The 19,966-nt window shown below is 41.3% G+C and overlaps 2 protein-coding genes and 1 non-coding gene across 11 annotated transcripts in view; 1 reads left to right on the forward strand and 2 right to left on the reverse strand.

The window, feature by feature from the left end:
* Immt (inner membrane mitochondrial protein) overlaps positions 1 to 9,314 on the forward strand; it is a 39,399-nt gene extending 30,085 nt beyond the window's left edge. For all 6 annotated transcript variants that reach the window (XM_090336550.1, XM_090336554.1, XM_090336552.1 and 3 more), the window contains 4 exons: positions 616 to 839; positions 5,204 to 5,335; positions 6,857 to 6,986; positions 8,376 to 9,314. In XM_090336550.1, the coding sequence (XP_090192676.1) occupies positions 616 to 839; positions 5,204 to 5,335; positions 6,857 to 6,986; positions 8,376 to 8,989 (1,100 nt within the window). In that variant the 3' untranslated portion in view covers positions 8,990 to 9,314. The remainder of the gene's footprint in view (positions 1 to 615; positions 840 to 5,203; positions 5,336 to 6,856; positions 6,987 to 8,375) is intronic.
* A 6,314-nt stretch (positions 9,315 to 15,628) lies between these two features.
* The window catches only part of Ptcd3 (pentatricopeptide repeat domain 3), a 33,405-nt gene continuing 29,067 nt past the window's right edge, over positions 15,629 to 19,966 (reverse strand). For 3 of the 4 annotated variants that reach the window (XM_090336560.1, XM_090336557.1, XM_090336558.1), the window contains 5 exons: positions 19,474 to 19,559; positions 18,887 to 19,038; positions 17,155 to 17,196; positions 16,238 to 16,396; positions 15,629 to 16,033 (listed from right to left, as the gene is read on the reverse strand). In XM_090336560.1, the coding sequence (XP_090192686.1) occupies positions 15,943 to 16,033; positions 16,238 to 16,396; positions 17,155 to 17,196; positions 18,887 to 19,038; positions 19,474 to 19,559 (530 nt within the window). In that variant the 3' untranslated portion in view covers positions 15,629 to 15,942. Of the gene's footprint in view, positions 16,034 to 16,237; positions 16,397 to 17,154; positions 17,197 to 18,886; positions 19,039 to 19,473; positions 19,560 to 19,966 lie in introns of those variants that run through there. The other variant, XM_090336559.1, reaches the window with a different exon arrangement.
* On the reverse strand, positions 17,615 to 17,751 carry LOC150060442 (small nucleolar RNA SNORD94). Its single transcript, XR_016536328.1, has one exon. It is a non-coding gene; the product is annotated as a small nucleolar RNA SNORD94 (small nucleolar RNA).

Consider the following 19,966-nt stretch of genomic DNA (forward strand, 5'->3'; position numbering starts at 1 on the left):
AAGATATTAAGTTGGATGCCTTTTGTTTTGTTTTTTGTGGGTCATGGGGCTTGAACATGGCCTAGATGCTGTCCCTGAGCTCTTCAGCTCAAGGCTACCCCTCCTACCCCTGGGCCTGGGCGTTGTCCCTAACCTCTGCAGCTCAAGGATTCTGCCCTACCCTTGAGCCAAGCCCCACTTCCCATTTTTCTAGAGGTTAATTGGAGATAAGAGTCTCAGGTCCTTTTGTGCCCAGGCTGGCTTTGAACCTTGATCCTGAGATCTCAGCCTCCTGTGGATACGTTTTTGACTAATAGTAGTTACATATGAAAGAAAGACTAGAAGTGGTTGCATCTGTAGTCTTTGTCTTTAGAGCAAAATTAAATTAGAAGTCAGATAATTAAGTTAGATTAGGACTAATTTGGGCTTATGTCTACATTACTTTGGAATTGATGAAATCTTAGTCTTTAGACATTATCCATTTCTAATTGCTTTCGAGAATTTAAATTTCATGTTAGCTGCCATTTACTATAAAAAGAAAGAGCAGTAAAATTAATAACAACTGAAGCAAATTCTCCTGCAAAGACTTAGAATTTTGGCAAAGTTATTAACTTTTTTATGTGGTTATCTTTTTAGCTGATAAACTCTCAACTGATGATCTGAATTCCCTGATTGCTCACGCCCATCGTCGCATTGACCAGCTAAATAGAGAGCTAGCACAACAGAAAGCCATAGAGAAGCAACACATTGCATTAGCCTTGGAACAACAAAAGGCAGAAGAAAAGCGAGTATTTGATGCTGCAGTGGCAAAAGCATTAGAACGCCACAGAGATGAAATACAGGCTGAACAGGACAGAAAGGTAGAAGTGAAAATCATTATGACATTTAAACTGAATCTAATTTGGTTGTCTTCTGGAGACAGTACTTTTAGAGTACAGCTTAGGCCATGTTCTCCAAATCAGAACTTCTAGAGAAGGATTGGTTTAGAAGAGGTCTGTTATGTTGAACACTATAAGTAAACAACAAAGTCAAAAGTTACTGTGATCCAGATTATTTAGCACTTATTTTTCTGTGCTGAAAGAATAGTTTTTGTTTTTTTTCTACCAGTATTGTTATGTGGTTAAAATAGATGAAAGAGCCATCATTTTTTGTGTATCATGCATGTACTGAATATAGTGTCCTGAGTTTGATATAGGAATCTGACTACTTAACTGACCTTTGAAGCTCTTTCTTTCCTACCTGCCAGACCCCTAACACCCTCTTGGCATTGTAAACACTTGGCTGTGTAATCACTTGCTCAACCTCTCAAGTCCTGGTATGCCTGGGATTGGTTTTGAAAGCTTTTCTCTGCCTGGACCATTTCCTATTGCTATCTAATCCTGTGACTTTGGAGTTGAAGCACACTCAATAAGATTCTTGAGCTCTGATTTCTGCTTTGACTTCAGGTCCCAACTAGCAGTCTACTTTTGATCTCTGTATCTCCAGCTTGGTTGTAAAATAGTCATTTTAAATTTAACAGTGTTTAAAATATTTTTTTAATTTACTTCAACCTATCTCCAAGCCATTCAGCTTGTTTTTCTAAATAATCACCCTCTACCCAGTTAGTTGTTCAAGTCAGAATCATGCTTGGTTAATCCTTATCAATGTACATCTAGTTCACTGACAGATCTTAAGTAAATCATAAACCTATCTGCTTTTTTTTGCCCATTACTACATTAAGTTACCATCATGGCAATTTCTGCTTTGTTTTTTAAAATTAGCTTACATTAGCTCATTTTAACATACTAGTTATATGTGTGAGATTTCATTAGATCTCCATACATTTATACTGTATTCAAATCAATCTCACCCCCTCCATTACAGTTATACCTACCTACCCCTATAGTATCACCAGTAAATTTCCTTGTTTGCAGAGTTGTAAATAATTTATTTCAGTAATATTCAGCCTTCTTTATTCTACCAGCCTAACCCTTCCTGCTAGTCCCTATATACTAATAGTCTGTTTTTGAGTTTCTCTATGCTGTCCTCATGTACTTGCAGTGTATTACAGTTATTCACCCTCTTTTCTAGTGTCGTGTTTTTCTTTTTCTTTCTTTTTCCTGTTCCTTCCCACCCTTCTGTCTGTCTATGTGTCTCCCTTGTTCCCTGGTAATACTGGGACTTGAACTCAGGGATGCATATTTAGATTTTGCTCAGTGCTGGTGTCTTATCATTTGAGTCACATGGCTTCTGGCTTTTTACTGGTTATTTGGATGTAAGAATCCCATGGATTTGTGTGCCTACACTGGCTTTGCATCTTGATCTTTGCATCTTGATCTTCAGATCTTAGCTTCCTGAGTAGATAGGTTTTTCAGGCATGAGCCACCAGTGCCTAGCTTTTATTTTTTTCCATTTTCCCCTTCCTTTCTTCTTCTCAATAGCCTCTTAGTTTGATTCAACTTCTATGTTTAATCATATAAATCTGTATATGTATCTATGTATGAGTATATATGTGTGTGTGTGTGTGTGTGTGCGCGCGTGTGCATGCATGCGCCTGTGTTTATATATGTAATGTCCATGAATACATAGGTCTTTTAGGTCTAGCTTACATATATGTGAAAACATATATGTGAAAACATATATGCACATATGACTGAAAACATACTATTTTTTTTTTGTCGGTCATGGGACTTGAACTCTGGGCCTGGGCATTGTCCCTGAGATCTTCAGCTCAAGGCTACTGCCCTACCCCTTGAGCCACATCGCCACTTCCAGTTTTTTGGTGGTTAATTGGAAATAAGAGTCTCACAGACTTTAGTGCCTGGACTGGGTTTGAACCACGATCCTCAGATCTCAGCCTCCTGAGTAGCTAGGATTACAGGCATGAGCCACCATGTCTGGCTGCCATTTTCTTTTTTTTTTTTTTTTTTTTTTTTTTTTGCCAGTCCTGGGCTTGAGCTCAGGGCCTGAGCACTGTCCTTGGACTTTCTCAAGGCTAGAGCTCTACCACTTGAGCCTCAGCACCACTTCCGGCTTTTTTCTATGTATGTGGTACTGAGGAATCGAACCTGGGTCTTCATGCATGCTAGGCAAGCACTTTAACCACTAGGCCAAACTCCCGGCCCGAGGCTGCCATTTTCTTTTTGAGCTTGGCTTATTTTGCTCAGTGTGTAGTCTTATAGTTGCATCCATTTTTCTGCATCAAACTCATCCTTTATGTCTATTTACACAAGCACATGATTCTTATTAAATGTAACCTAATCAGACAATACATTGCCATAAATGTCCCACTGAGTACCCAATTAATTTAATATAAAAATCCATTTTTTTTTCTTATTACCTTGAACACTAGGGTTTAGGCCCTGGGTCTCTCGCTTGTTGGGCAGATATTTTATCTCTGTGCCACAACTCCGGCCCTTTTTTGGTCCATTTCAGGGCTTCATGCTCTTAGCTTTTCAACTCAAGGCTGGTGTTCTACCACTTGAGCCATAACTCCACCTTCACTTTTGGAAGTCAATTTACAGTAATAATGTTATGGACTTGCATGCATGAACTGTAATTCTCTGATCTTAGCTTCCTGTTCCTGAATAACTTGGATTAGGCATGAGCCACTGGCTCCTGACTGCGCTTCTTACTTTTTGGGCTAGGTCTCACTTCCTGCCCAGGTACACCCTGAACCATGATGATCCCTCCACTTTAGGTTTGCACTCAGTTGGGATGACAGACTGGCACCAGTGAACTCATTCAAGGTAGAGTTTGAAACTTCCTTGGCTCGAGTTGAGCCATAATCATCTTGACCTCATCCTCCTAAATAGCTAGACCAGCTTTATTTTTTAAGGCAGGATCTTGTTGTATAGTTCAAGGCAGCCTTGAACTCTGTCTTTTTGTCTTAGCCTTCCCAATGCTGGTATTATATGCCACCACATCTGGCTCCAAAAATCCCAGATTCTTTTTCTATGTTGTTGTGGGGCTGGGACTTATTCTCTGGGTACTGTCCCTGAGCTCTTCAGCTCAAGGCTCGCTCTCTACCACTTTGAGCCATGGCACTTCTAGTTTTCCAGTGGTTAAATGGAGATGAGTCTCATGGACTTTCTTGCTTTGGCTGGCTTTGAACAGCTATTTTTCAGTAGGCCTTGATAGGCACTGGACTAGTACTTAATTTTTATTTATTTTGTTGGTTGTAGGGCTTGAACTCAGGGGTCTGGGTACTGTCCCTTAGCTCTTTTTGCTCAAGGCTAATGCTCTACCACTTGGAGCCAGAGCACTCCTTTCAGTTTTCTGGTGGTTAATTGGAAATGAGGATCCTCATATCTCAGCCTCCTGAGTAGCTAGGATTCCTAGAGTGAACTACCAATGCCTGGCACTTCAAGAATTCTTATGTATTCTCTTAGTGGATTTATTAATTACGTTGTGTCTGAGGAGGAAAAAATCGAGTAATAACTTGAAAAATAGCTTGGGTGCCAGTGGCCACTCATCTGCAATCTCGGAAGGTGAGATCTGAGGATTGCAGCTTGAAGCTGGCCTGGGCAAGAAAGTTTGGGAGAGTTTTTCTTTTTTTGGGGGGGGTAGTTGCGGGGGACGGGGGTCAGTCCTTAGGCTTGCACTTAACATGTGGGACTATCTGTGAGCCTTCTCAAGGCTAGAGCTCTACCACTTGAGCCACAGCTCCACTTCTGGCTTTTTCTGTTTATGTGGCACTAAGAAATTGAACCCAGGGTTTCGTGCATGCTAGGCAAGCACTCTACCTCTTGGGCCACATTCTTTTCTTCAAAAACCATCAAAAAGCCAGAAGTGGAACGATGGTTCAAGTGGTAGAAGTCCATTCTTGAGTGAAAAAGCTAATGGACAATGAAGCTCTGATGTACAGGCCTGGTATTAATACAGAATAAACAATAAATAACCACCACAATAAAGGGAGGTGTGGAGGTGTGGCATGGAGATAGTGTCTACCTTGTCGTTCCGAGGCCATGAGGCCCTAGAACTGATAATGAGGAAATCTGGATTTTATATTAAATGAAGCGGACCCTCAATAGAGAATTTTGATACTATATTTTTGCCACAAATGCGTGATCTTACTTGATTTGGCTTCCAGCATTGAGCTTTCTGATTGGTGGAAGAAGCAATATGTATAATGTGTGGTGTGTTGTAGAGGTTGAGGCCATGGGATGCCACCTTCACTGTCTCACTAGGTCCTGCCATTTTTCCTCCAGACTCAAGAACAAATCATTACTGTTTACTTTTGCAGGTAGAAGAAGTCAGAGACGCTATGGAGAATGAAATGAGAACCCAGCTTCGCCGGCAGGCAGCTGCCCACACTGATCACTTACGAGATGTTCTCAGGGTACAAGAACAGGAACTGAAGTATGAGTATGACAAGGTGGGGACCTGCTGTGAAGTACAGAGTTCTCTTAAACCTCTCCTCACTTCCTTTAGTAGGGTTTCATTTGGAGTGGGAAGAGTAGGGGTGTTGTCAGGTATCAAATCCAGGGCCTCATGTATGTTAGGCAAGCAGTATACTCGAGTTATATCCTAGCTTTTCTTTCCTTTTAATGTACTCTGAGGTTAAGGAATGGGTAAAAATTTCTAGTATGAAGTGGAGCTTTTGTGTATCTGCAGAACTGTTCCTTTTTGTATAACAGTGCTAACCAGATATTTTATGTGTTTATGTGTGTTCACAAATATGCACATGTATATACATATATATATATATTTCATTGTATACAGACAGATATATCCTAATTGTTTAGAGTCTTCACTCTTTTTAGAGTGTTGGTTAAAGGACTTTCAGGAATTCAGACAGTAATGCTTAACACAGTTATCTCCTTCCTCTTCACAACTCCTGTGTATTATATATTTTATAACTGAAGGAACTTCTTTGGTTTTTGAGATCATAGAAAATCGTTAGAATACCTTCTGGCATCATTAGTTTTAGCTCAGCAAGTCATTTATTTTTGTCAGTTGGTGGGCCTGAACTCAGGGCCTACCTTGTCCCTGAGCTCTTTTTGCTCATGAGTAGCAGTCTCACTTTGAACCACAGCACCTCTTCCAGTTTTATGCTGGTTAATTGGAGATGAGTCTCATGGACTTTTGTGCCTGGGCTGGCTTTGAAACTCGATCCTCTGACTTCAGCTCCCTAGTAGCTAGGATTATAGCATTATGCTCAGAGCCGTATCTATTAACCCCTTCCTCTCCATTGTCAATTGTTGTAGTAGTCATATTCCTTTTTTGTTTTTCTTTGGGCCAGTCCTAGGTTTTGAACTTAGGACCTGGGCACTATCCCTGAGCTTCTTTTGCCCAAAGCTATCACTTAAGTCACAGTGCTACTTGTGGCATTTTCTGTTTATGTGGTACTGAGGAATCAAACTCAGGGCTTCATGTATATGAGGCAAACACACTACCACTAAGCCACATTCCCAGCCCCTCATATTCCTCTTTCATGTACAAAAATCTCATATTCAACAATGAGTTCTGGGCTGCAAAGGAGGATTTACTGTTTGTAGGTGACTGTAAGACTTTGTTATAAATTAAAAGAACACAAGTGTTCTAAAGTTGGCAATTTAAAGGCTGAATGTAAAAACTTTTTTTTTTTTTCTGGTCTGGTTTCCTTAATATTAAGCTCTGTCAAAAAAAAATTTAGGAAGTGGCACTGTGGCTCAATTGCCCAGGCTCAGAATTCAAGTCCCATGACTTACTAAAAAAAAAAAAGAAAAAGAAAAAGAGAAGTTAAGAGAATTTCCTCACATTTTATATGTTATTCTCTAAGTAGGGTAATTTTTGATATCTTATAAGATAGAAGTTAATTTATGACAACTGTTATGAGATTTTGTAGGCCCTAGTGGTTCAAATAGTATAGTAGTTGCTGGCAAATTACATTGTTATTTGTAAATTATTATTTTAGGATCTGTCTGAGAAACTCTCTGAAAAAGAATTAGAGTTCCGTCGTCGCAGTCAAGAGCAAGTTGATAGCTTTACTCTGGATATCAACACTGCCTATGCAAGATTGAGAGGAATCGAGCAGGCTGTTCAGAGTAAGCATTATCTATCATAATTTCAGTCAGTGAACCTACTTAGCATTTTCTTGGAATAATTTCTTGTTAGAATGTTAATGGAGAACATGTTCAGATGCCATCCAGATAGTTCATGTAATTTTCTTCATTCATTGGAAAGTTCATTCCAGACATAACAGGTTTAAATATAGAAAATCAGATGTTCTAAAAATTATATTTACTGTTTGCTTATGTTGTCTGTGCCATGGTAGAGCTAAATACCAGTGTGGCCCTGTGGCTTCCTTCCACAGACTCTCGAGGGTTATCTGGAGGTGATCTGCTGTTTTCACTCTCCAAATACATAGTTAGGCTGAGGCCTTTATGTTCCACAGTGAAGATGTTGACAAAACAGACTTTGGGGGTGCCTGGAGGTTGGCCTTGTGGTAGTGCTTGCCTAGCACGCATGAAGCCCTGGGTTCGATTCCTCAGAACCACATACACGAAACTGCAAGTGGTCGAGCACTAGCCTTAAGAAAAAGTTCAAGGACAGTGCCCAGGCCAAGTTCAAGCCCCAGGACTGGGAAAAAAAAAACCACACAAAAAAACTGTTTACACTTGTAATCCTACGGTGAGATCTGGGGATCATGGTTCAAAGCCAGCTCAGGCAGGAAAGTTGCAACACACAGACACACACACACACACGATTCCTTTAGGATTTATAGTGTCTCTTTTGTCCTGTTACGAAAATAGGAAATTTTAAGACCTAGTCAAATTCATTTGGAGTCTTTCACTACATAAAGCTGGAAGTGGAGCTGTGGCTCAAGTGGTAGAATGCTAGCGTTAAGCATAAAAGCCCAGGGACAGAGCCCAGACCCACAACTCAAGTCCCATGAATGACAAAAAAAATGCAGATTCTAATGACTTGTGTACTTTTTTGACTGTGAAGTAGTTCTGTCTCACAATAAAGAGGAATGGAGACTTACACTCTGTATATGCACCCTCTGTTTTCTGACTTTAGTAAAAAAGATTGTCATGCCTGTTATGAAGAAGACAGCTAGCAAAGAAATGTAATTAACAGGTGATGAAGTGGGCAGGAGGAGGCTGTCTCAGGTCCCATCTTCCACATATGTGGATTTAGCTTATTGAAGGTACATCTGGGGACCAGATGTACCGAGTGGTAGACTGCTTGCCTAATATGCACGAAGACTTGGGTTCAATTCTTTGCTACCACATACATAGAAAAAAGCCAGAAGTGGTGCTGAGGCTCAAGTGGTAGAGCTCTAGCCTTGAGAAAGCCCAAGGACAGTGCTCAGGCCCTGAGCCCAAGCCCAGGACTGGCAAAAAAAAAAAAAAAAAAAGGGTACATCTGTTCTGTGGACATGTGATCAGGTGGAGAGAAAAGCAGTTTTGCCTTTTTTTTTTTTTTGGTAGGTCATGCAGTTGCTGAAGAAGAAGCCAGAAAAGCTCACCAACTCTGGCTTTCAGTGGAGGCATTAAAGTACAGTATGAAGACCTCATCTGCAGAGAAGCGTACTATCCCACTGGAGAATGCAGTTGAGGCCATCAGAGTCAACTGTTCTGATAATGAATTTGCCCAAGCTTTAACTGCAGCTCTTCCTCCAGAGTCCCTGACCCGGGGGGTGTACAGTGAAGAGACCCTAAGGGCTCGTTTCCATGCTGTCCAAAAACTAGCTGGAAGGGTAGCGATGATTGATGAAACCAGAAATAGCTTGTACCAGTACTTCCTCTCCTACTTGCAGTCCCTGCTCCTATTCCCACCGAAGCAACTGAAGCCACCAGCAGAACTCTGCCCTGAGGATATAAACACATTTAAATTACTGTCATATGCCTCTTATTGCATTGAGCATGGTGACCTGGAGCTGGCAGCAAAATTTGTCAATCAGCTGAAAGGGGAGTCCAGACGTGTGGCACAGGACTGGCTGAAGGAAGCCCGAATGACCCTAGAAACTAAACAGATAGTGGAGATCCTGACAGCATATGCCAGCGCTGTAGGAGCAGGAAGCACTAAAGTACAAGAAGAGTAAGGTTGAGAAAAAGATGTGTAATGTCTTATTTCATGTCAAAGGAAATCAGCAGTGATATAAGGGTTTGCAACAAGGGTTCCAGAATTGTCTAGACATAAGCAGGTTACAGTCCTGTACTTAAATGTTAACACCTGTTGCATTTATCTTCTTTCCATGCTATCATGTCAATGAACTCCAGGAGTGCTTTCTTTGCAACTTGTGTAACATTTCCTGTTTTTCAGGTTTTACTGATCAGGCTTGTGAGCCAATCAAAATAATGTTTGTGATCCCTGCTATTGATTCTGCCCTTGGAGCAAACTGAATAAAGCAACACAATGAAAACCGAGTACCTTATCCCTTTCCCTTTTCAGAAATGACCACTTCCAGCTTGTGTGAGCCACCTTTCTGAGGAGCAGCAGGGGATGTAGGAACTTCTGGGTCACCAGAAGTCCCAGTGCATGCTTCTTGGCTTTAAACGTGTGGGTGAATTGGTCCTCTTTGGTCAAAAACACGAGGAGTGTACAAGTTCAAATGTCACTTTACTAATAGGTGGAGATATATTGTTCTAGCAATTTGAAAGCATGAGGTGTTTGTATGCAACCCAAGGCTTTTATATTCCCAATTGGGGTCAAATACACATATGTCTAAGTATTTACACGAAGTAGTTCTAAAACCATTGCCTACTATTCCTACTTGTGCCTTTCTCTAGCATTTGAATGCATTCTTTAACGTGGAAATAGTGATCCTGGAATTTGAAGAAAGGAACTGAATAATTCTGCAGTGCTCTAAAACCCACAGAATTCTCAGTTCACCTTGCTAAACACTGGCACAATTGCCATCTTGAGTAACTACTCCAGTGCCATCTTTAAATAACAAGACCATTTCCCCTCCTAAGTTCTTTTTGGAGTGAGTCACTGTACAGCTGTCAGCCTTGTAAGATTATTGGGCTAGGGTAACAATGTTACCTTGTTCCTTATGCTCCCTTCCAATACATCAATACTGAAGTTTTTCTGATGGGAATACCTGCTTCATAAACTTCCCAGAACTTCTGAAGGTAGAAGTGCTGTGGGTATCACCTGTAGGCTGAGGAACCTTCCTAAGATAATAGGCTGTTTGGAATACCTTTAAAGTGTCATGACATTCTGAACATGCAGTGTTAAAATAGTCATATGAAGAGTATATTTTATTTAGGAATACATTAACAGACTGAGTTTTTCTTAGAGCCCATAAAACTTTGCTTCAGATATCATTTTATCTAAATTCACTAGGTGGTTTAGTTCTGCAAACACAACAAAAAAGCTCTGGCTTTTAAATCTTAGGAGGTGGGATGCCTGATTGTTTTTGCACATTCCTCATCCAGCTAACTTCCTGAGAGGTCCTCAGTTATCCCTGAAGTGATAAGAATTCTGAACTCTACATCAAGACCACACAATCCACGAAGAGCTAGGGTTGAGAGGAAAGGTGCGTAAGCCTGGGCCAGTTAGGTAGGTCAGCTTAATTTCAGTGCTTTCCATTTAAACTGTAGGCCATAATCACACCACAATTAAGTACATCTATGAAGATCATATAAACCCAAGTCAGCACTTTCATTATTTGTCTCTGTTTTATCCATAAACAGGATTGCCTTGTTCATAGATTCCTTGCTGGCAGTGTTGTAACCTTTTAAAATTCATGTTTCCTGATTTAATTAAAAAAAAAAAAACTGATGTTAACTTCAACGTTGTTTAGAGTTCCAAAATCAGTAACAATTTAAAACAGTCTTTGTAAAGACTTTGTAAAGTGCTAAATCCTCTGCTTTCTCAACAGATTCTGGATAACTGTATTCTCTAATTTTTAGATGAGTTTTCCAGCTCGTTTTAAACTTGCCTGACCCAAGTACAGAACAGACTGAGTTAACACAAAAAGGGAAATAAGGCTTAAGTCTATCTTTATGGGGTCTAGCAGTCATAGAATCATGAGTTAGAGCAGAGGTCTATGCGTCTAGGCTTTACTCAGTTTGATATTATCTAGGGACAGGAAAAGGCCAATCAACCATTACAGCTTACTTATGTGAGGTAAATGTAGTTTCTCTAGCTTACTGGTTAGGTTCTAGAAAGGCTGAGTGGTAGAGACCAAGAGAATAGTGATTGTTGTACAAGCAGCCAAGTCTAGGTTGTGCTGAAAAGCTGAAAAGCAAACAAGTTATCTTGACCTCTCACTTCCTGTTTTCAAAATCTGTTAAGCTCTGAGAAAAGTTTTTAGACTTGACACCAGCAATACTAAACTCAGTAAATTTGACAGCATGGGGGGGAGGGGGGGGCGGTGAACTTTTTTTTGCATTAACACTTATAACACGAGTCACAGCTCCAGTTACTTTGAACGCTGCTTTTGTCATCTGAAGTCTCCCCAGTAGCTAGGATTTCAGTGAACCAAAAAATAGCATGAGCAGCATTTCTGTAATAAAGCTTCAACCCTGGTTTGTTCATTGCCTAGACCTTTGTACCTTTCTGATTATCCTGTGTCTTTTTACATAGATTTATTATTGAATCAAATATATATTTCCTGCTAAAATTCCTTGAAATCACTTGATTTAAAGATAAAATGGAATGGCTATTTATCTTTCCAGAGACTTTAACTGTCACATTTCAACACCAAGAGGGGGCAGGAGTTTGGCCTAGTGGTAGAGTGCTTGCCTAGCATGCACGAAGACCCAGGTTGGATTCCTTGGTACCACATAGAAAAAAACCAGACGTGGTGCTGTGGCTCAAGTGGTAGAGCTCTAGCCTTGAGTGGGGAAAAAAAAACCCAAAAAACAAAAAACCCCCACAAGGCTAGTACTCAGGCTGAGTGGCCCTCAGTAGCCCAGGACTGGCCAAAAAAAAAAAAAAACCAATTACACAGGTTTGGACTTTCATCTGCAACATTAACTAATTCTAGTTGTTAAAAAAACTGATGTCACTTCCTGCAGATTGAAGGACAGACTGCCCTAAATTTTAGCATTCAGGCACGTAACCAGCAACAGAACAGTCCTCAAGAGTAGTTCTTGGTGTGATGTTGATAGAGCAGCTAAAGATACTCAGTAACTTTAAGGTCTTGACAGGTCTCATTTTCATTCTAATGCCATCTGAGAAATTCTAATGCTCTTAAGCCTTCTTGCTTAACTTTGATGTAGTGCTGTAAAATATTTTATTGTTAAAAGTCCTCAATCAGGGCCAGGAGTTTGGCCTAGTGGTAGAGTGCTTGCCTAGCATGCACGAAGACCCTGGTTCAATTCCTTGGTACCACACACATTAAAAAAAAAAAAAAAAAAAGGCTGGAAGTGGTGTTGTGGCTCAAGTGGTAGAGCTCTAGCCTTGAGAAAAAAAAAGTCCAAGGACAGCGCTCAGGCCTTGAGTCCAAGCTCCAAAACTGGCAAAAAAAAAAAAAAAAAACCAAAAATCCTCAATCAGGTGTTCTAGTAAAGCAGAAATAATGTCACTTCTAATTCAGACACAGTATTGAAGAGACTCCTTTTCTCCCTTCTTGGGGAATTCTTACTGCCCCCTTCCCTCCACTTTTTGGGTGCTGGTCCTGGGGTTTGAGCTCAAGACCTGGGCAGTCTGAGATTCCTTTGCTAAAGACTAGTGCTCTTGGGGCCAGGAGTTTGGCCTTGTGGTTAAAGTTCTTGCCTAGCATGCATGAAGACCCGGGTTTGATTCTTTGGTACCACATATATAGAAAAAAAAGCCGGAAGTGGTGCTGAGGCTCAAGTGGTAGAGTTCTAGCCTTGAGAAAGCCCAAGGACAGTGCTCAGGCCCTGAGCTCAAGCCCAGGACTGGCAAAAAAAAAAAAAAAAAAAAGACTAGTGCTCTTCCAACTGAAAAAGTTCTACTTCCAGTTTTTTTGTTTTTTTTTTCCAGTCCTGGGCTTGAGCTCAGGGCTTGAGCAGTGTCCTTCGACTTTCTCAAGGCTAGCACTCTACCACTTGAGCCTTCCATCTTTTTGCTATGTATGTGGGGTACTGAGGAATCGAACCTAGGTCTTCGTGCATGCTAGGCAAGCACTCTACCACTATGCCAAACTCCCGGCCCCACTTCCAGTTTTTTTGGTAGTTAATTAAAGAGTTTCACAGTGCTCAAGTGGTAGAGCACCAGCTTGAGAAAGCCCAAGGACAGTGACAGGCCCTGCGCTCTAGCCCAGGACTGTTACCCAAACAGCTTCAATAGCCTCAGGTCCCACTGACTACTTTTGTGATTTTTTGACATGGGGCTGCTTATATGCTGTTAATGTTGGTACCCAAGGCATAGTCATAAAACAATACCAGCTACTTAATCATCTGGGCTTTTCAAAACTATTCGTTCTGACTGGAGTCTGCCTCCCCACATCATCCTATTAATATATGAACTGATTTGTAGGTTATGCTTTTCCCATACAAACAGCTGAGAACTGTTCTACTGCCAATGAGTAAACCGGGAGTTTGACCCAGTGGTAGAGTGCTTGCCTAGCATACACAAAGACCTGGGTTCGATTCCTTGGTACCACATACATTGAAAAAGCCAGAAGTGGTGCTGTGGCTCAAGTGGCAGAAAGCTAGCCTTGAAAAATCCCATGGACAGTGCTCAGGCCAAGTTCAGTCCCCAGGACTGGCCCCCCCCCCAAAAAAAAAAAGATGGCACCAGGGCTGGGAATATGGCCTAGGGGTAGAGTGCTTGCCTAGCATTCATGAAAAGCCCTGGATTTGATTCCTTGGAATTACATAATACAGAAAAAACTAGAAGTGGTATGATGGTTTCAGTATCAGAGTGCTAACCTTGAGAAAGCTCAAGGACAGTGACCATGTCCTGAGTTCAAGCCCCAGGACTGGCAAATAATAATAGTAAGTAATGGCCACTTAATAAGGTCTTTTAGAAATATACCGCTGCAGTTATGTGATGATTCAATTACAGTGTGGGTGAGAAGAGAGTTGCAACCCAACTAAGGACTACTGAAGAATATACACTGAACAGATTTGCCATCTCAGGGTGTTAATAAGCTAGTGTAAGGGCTGCAGAAAGGAAATTCCATGCAGTTCAGGAAAAGAGGGTTTATTGCATGAGGAGTGAGCAGACTCCTGCCACCCAAGATGGAGTCAGGCCAACAAGAGAGCTTATGGCGGGAAGTGATAGATTATACAGGGGGAGGGATATACACGCATCGGAAATGGATGTGATCTCAAGAGGGTGGGGAAATACCTCAGTGGAGACCTTTCACTGGCCCCCGGCATGCCAGTTCCCAGGGTTACAGGTGCTGGTGGGGATTTTCAGGGTGCAGGGAGAGAGAGCCAAGGGAAGAAGTCATTTCTTTCAGTCGGACCTAACAGCTAGAGACATAAGGGAAAGAAGAACAGCCTTCCAGGTAGCTAGCTACTCCTCAGAAGTTGAGTATTACCACTTTCCTCCATTCCTCAAACCAGACTTTTATTTTAGGTGATAATAAACCAAATGCCTAAGTTTCCAAGGATATAATCATGGATTTTGGCCTACAGAGACCAGCATATGTATCTAAAAATGAAGTTACCAGGTATCAGTCCAGCATCCTGTGCGTGTAAACCCTGACAGAGTAGAATACCACAGAAGGCCTTAGTAAATCTGGGAACCACATATGTGCAAATATGTGGTACAATTCCCTGGGGATAGAAGAATGTTCCTCTAATTGGTTTCCACACCAGTCATCCTAGCTACTCAGGAGGCTGAGAGCTGAGGAATGGTGTTCAAAGCCAGCCTAGGCAACAAAGTCTGAAAGACACTTGTCTCCATTTAACCACAGGAAACGCATTAGTGATACTTTGGCTCCAAGTGGTAAAAGTGTTAAGCAAAAGAGTCCAGGGATAGCTCCCAGACCAAGTTCGAGTCTCATAATGAACAACAAATCACAAATCCTTTAGCAACTTGATGAACAGCAGGATCATGTCAATAAGACATGCCATACCCTTGTAAACAGTCCTAATTTATCCCTTAAAGAATAGCAGAATGGTGCTAACCAAGAGGCAAATTTTTGTTTTTTGCTGGTACTGAGTTCCAGCAAGGACTAATGTATGCTAAGGTGTCGGGGTCTTCCGTTCCTGGTCCTTCTTGATCAGCAGGAGGGATAGGGAGAACACGCCCCCCAACCAGGATGAGCTGAGAGAGGAAAGGGCCCACTGACCACCTGCACCCAGCCCTCCTTCCCAGGAGGACAAACAGACATGTCAGGGAGATCTGTCAAGGAAGGAACTCTAACCCCAACCCCCTTTTTGAGGAAGTCCCTCCAGGTAAAATAGCAAAAAGGTGGGTGGGACAGGGAGGTCCACGTGTTTTGCCTCGTGCACCTTGCCTTATTCCCCCTTGCCTCAAAGTAATAACACTTGTGTGTTGCCTTGCTTCTCAGCAGAAAGTAATTCACAATAGCAATGATATAGCTCAAAATTAGACATGGCGTTACTCAGCCCCCAGAACTAAGGCAAGACCCTTAGCACTGAGCTACACTTGGTCCATAAATCACATTTGGGATTCTAGTGGGAAGACTAGGACAAGTAATGGAAAATACAAATGTACATTAATGACTGTATTTACTCAGTCTTCATTATGGGACCTAAGTTTACTCAATTGTGAAATACGTCTATCTAAATGCAATCAAAACTGGGCTACTACTGATCCAGCAGCAATTATGATATAACTGCATGAAAACCTTCTTTAGATTTTTATTGCCAGTCATGGAAAGTCCAGAATATAAGCTAAGAAAAGCTATAGAACATCACCGCATTGATGGTGGCACCACTGTGGCAGCATTGTTGCAGCGTGTTGCACCAATGTGAAGGTGTGCTGTGTGTGTAAACTGCAGTGCTTCTGGTTAAATGATAAACTTTGAGCACTATATTTCAGTAAATTTTATGAACTTAATCTACAGTCAGAATTTTATCTACTGCACAGTAATAAATGTACCAAATCCGCATATTCTTATTCTTATTTTCTTTGTATTCACCGCATGCCAAGGCCATCTCACTTCCACTTGTTGTCACTGTCACTGTCACTGTCACTGCTGCCGTCATCATCTTCACTGTGCAATGAAGTTAGTTTGGTCAGGGCTATCCTGTAAGGAAAAGACACTGGAAGTTCCTCTGCAGTTCATCAGATTCCAACAGCCCCAATCTCTACAGAAGGCTTCCTTGATTTTTATAAAAGATAGTCATTTTTCTACATCTTGCAAGAATAAAATACTGGAGAAATGCTGTAAACATCTGCACAGGCAAAACGTGGTTTGTTCCCTCTCAGTGAACAGTTAGGCTCTACTTACTTAGGTTCTGGCTTAGGTTCTGCAAAGTCCATTACTCTCTGGGCAAGGGCCTTACAAACAGGCAAGCTCAAGGCACTTGCCAGCTTCACCACCTCAATGGCCTGAACAGGACTATCAGATGCTTTTGCAGCGTCCAGAAACTCATCCAGCAACCCATTTCTAGAAAACAAGGCAAAATGTGTAAAAGATTAAACAATTTTCTACCCTTTAATCAACGACTCAGGTAAACCATTCATGATGGTGCACACTTGTAATCCCAGCTACCCAAGAGGTAGAGAAGCACAAGAGAGGATCAAGGTAAAGTTAGGGAAGAGAACCTATATGAAATGCAAACTCGTGGCAGAGCACTTGCCTAGCAAGTGCAAAGCCTTGAGTTAAATCCTAAGTATCTCATTAAAGATTTTTTTCTTCCCCAGTCCAGGGTCAGGGCCTGAGAACTGTCCTTGGGTTTTCTCAAGGCTAAAGCTCTACCACTTGAGCCACAGTGCCACTTCTGGCTTTTTCTATAGATGTGGTACCAAGGAATCAAACCCGGGTCTTCCTGTGTGGTAGGCAAGCACTCTACCACTAGGCCAAACTCCCAGCCCTCATTATAGGCAAAAGCCAAAGTAGTACATTAATAAAATCCCCAATGGCAGCCTCCCAAGTCAAGTTACATAAAGTCTAGATTTAAAGCTCCAATAGAGACAATGAACATTCAATGTAGTTTTATTGAGAACCACCTACTCAATGTAACCGCAATCTGTTGTAATCACTGAGCTGTTTGCCTTAGATTGACTTTGATACTAGTACACTGCTAATCAAAGGGTGTCCAGAGCTGTGGCCAAGATAAATGATCAAACCCCAATCCATAATATGCCAAATCCATGTGACTAATTCCAGCCTCTATCAAGTGAAACCTATTACTTTCAACTTACCTAGGGATTTTATTATGCTTTCTGAAAAGTCTCAACATTTCCCTGTGCAAGAGGAGATAGGAAAGGTGATTACTAATAGAAAAAATAGAATAGAAGGCAATTATGTGATGCAATTTTCCCCAAAGCTCTTCAGATAATCATTTTCTTCCTACTACACACTTAAGTTCCTGAAGACTCAATGGTTGGTTCTTCTGATCTCTGCCACCCTGCAAATGCTCCCTCACCCCCTCAACCACCCCTCCCTGCAAAACTAGGGCAAATCCCTGTCTTTGCATCAGTATCAGCTCAGGTGTTTAAACACCTCACCAACTTCTACACATATCCATACCATCCAAGCTAACAGTAAACCTGAGGAGTGGCTGGTGTTAAAGTGTTATTCACTCCAGAAGTAACACCTCCTACATTCTAGCCTAGCCTGCGTCTTCCAACATCCTGGGTCAGTCAACTCAGTTGTAAGGAACAGGCTCAGACTGAGGCAACATTCTCATGCATGTGTATACCACTACCCTGCCACATGCAAGACAATGGCGAAACACATACACTCAGCTCCCATGACTCAGCTGAGGTCCGTACCCCTGCGCCAATCATCATAGCCTGGTTCATACCAGTGACTGCCCACCTGACTGACCTAAACAGCATGTACAACCAACACAGGTGCTGGCAGGTGATGTGTAAAAGTTAGCCATCTTTCCTGGAGCCAGTGAAAAGCCACATTTTGGACTGGTATGTATGAAGCCATGTACAGGATCTCAACTTTTTTTGCCTGTCCTGGGTCTTGAACTTAGGGCCTGGGCACTTCCTAGGGCTTTCGTTGGCTAGCACTTTACCACTTGGGCCACAGCACCATTTCCGGCTTTATGTGTATATGTGGAACCAATGAGTTCAACCCAGGGCTTTGTGCATGCTAGGCAAGCACTCTACCACTAGGCCATGCTCTCACCCCCAGGACCTCAACTATACTCTTCAAATATACATTATATTCAACACAAAATAAGGCAGAGAACTAAGTATGGCTCTTTTATCGTTTTTGCTTATTTTTCCAAATGAAGTTTCTAAGTCACTGACAATCAACCTGAATGATGTACTAATAAAGGCACAGCCAGAACATGACAGCACAAGCCAAGAATGGATTCTTCTCAAAATCATGTTTTCTGAATCTAAGTTCAGCACCCATATTTTACATTTGAAAATGATACTTTGGTAACACAAATGACCATTTGTTTTTTTGATCAGCTTGTTCATTTATGGAAGCAGACAAAGGAAGTTACATGGGTTACATTTGGCAGCAGAACATTCCACAATGACAGGTGGAATTATTCTTAAATTAGCCACACTGATTAGTAGTACACATTTAATAATGACAGCCACGTGACTTACTGAAAGCAGAAATTGAGGCCTTGGTGGTATGGCTCAAGTAATAGACTGTCTACCTAACAAATTCAAGGCACTGAGTTCAAACCTCAGTACCACTTTAAAAAAAAAGTGAAAGAGAAGATAGAAATTCAAAGAGAATTTTCAGCTTTCAGCTCATCTGAACTTTACCCTCTGCTTAAATGTATTATGCATATCGGTTTTCTAGAAGCTTACTTTTTAGCTATTTTTTCCAAGTTCCCATGAAACCAGAGAAGACATTCTAGAGAATGTCTAGAGAACCTCTATCCAGGGACCGGGGTAAATATTTTAGAACCAAATGTACAAATGTTTCTGGTTTATACTTGCCATCTGTACTCACCAGGCTTCCTGGGTTCTCTCAGCTCTTAAGAAGAGGAGAGCTATACAGTTGAGAGAGTTGGCTGGCCAATTGAGAGCTCTCTGACTGGATGTTTGGCTTTCTTCATATGTGGATTTGATATCAGCAGCACACTCGGCAAATGTTATCTGAAGCTGAGAAGACCCAAAAATCAGAACTGCTCAGTTGGTCTCGCCAGAATTTAAGCTTAGGAGACTGCCAAAGGACCATTAAATTATGTGAGCAATATATTTTAGCATCTCAACATATGACATGGATTTAAAAATAATTCAATAAAAAGGACCTTGGCTTGAAATAGATAATTAGATTACTAATATCTTCAACTACAAGTTTTCTTTTAGCTAGAATTTTTTAAGTAGGTTGCTCTTTACAGGATTGACAATTATTTTCTCATTTGCCCTGGACTAGAGGAATGAAAAAGCTATTTTTTTAAGAGCAACATATTCTTCCGTGTATCATAACCAGAACTGTCCTTAACTATTTAAGGACATTGTCTTTGTGACAAATGACACATTGGTGAATACATGTGTAATAATGATAAGAAGCTTGAACTTGAAGACATCTCCTACCTGTAGTGGATGCTTATCCCTTGCCATGAGCAGCAGGATTTCCTCCCTTAGATCATTGTGAAACATGTAACCATATTCTTTACAATCTGAAGAAGACAACGAATACCAATATTCATCACCAAAGTGTCAAGTTCACTGTTTGTTGTTAGTCAGATTTTTTAATGGAAACACACACACACACACACACACACACACACACACACACACACACACACGAGGCAGAGAAATGGAAGGACAAAGGGTGAACAAATGCAATGATGATATCCACTGGACACCATGTTAAAAATGCGCTACATAACTTGTAGGCAGGGATGGGAGGGAAAAACTGGCCAAGAGAGGGGTGACACGCCAAAAAAGAAATGTACTCCTGTACCGGTGGCTCATGACTATAATCCTAGCTACTCAGGAGGCTGAGATCTGAGGACTGAAGTTTGAAGCCAGCTTGGGCAGAAAATTCCATGAGGCTCCAATTAATCACAGAAAAAGTCAAAAG

This window comes from Megascapheus bottae, chromosome 7 (genome assembly GCF_031878675.1).
Source record: "Megascapheus bottae isolate mThoBot1 chromosome 7, mThoBot2.hap1, whole genome shotgun sequence".
Lineage (NCBI taxonomy): Eukaryota > Metazoa > Chordata > Mammalia > Rodentia > Geomyidae > Megascapheus > Megascapheus bottae.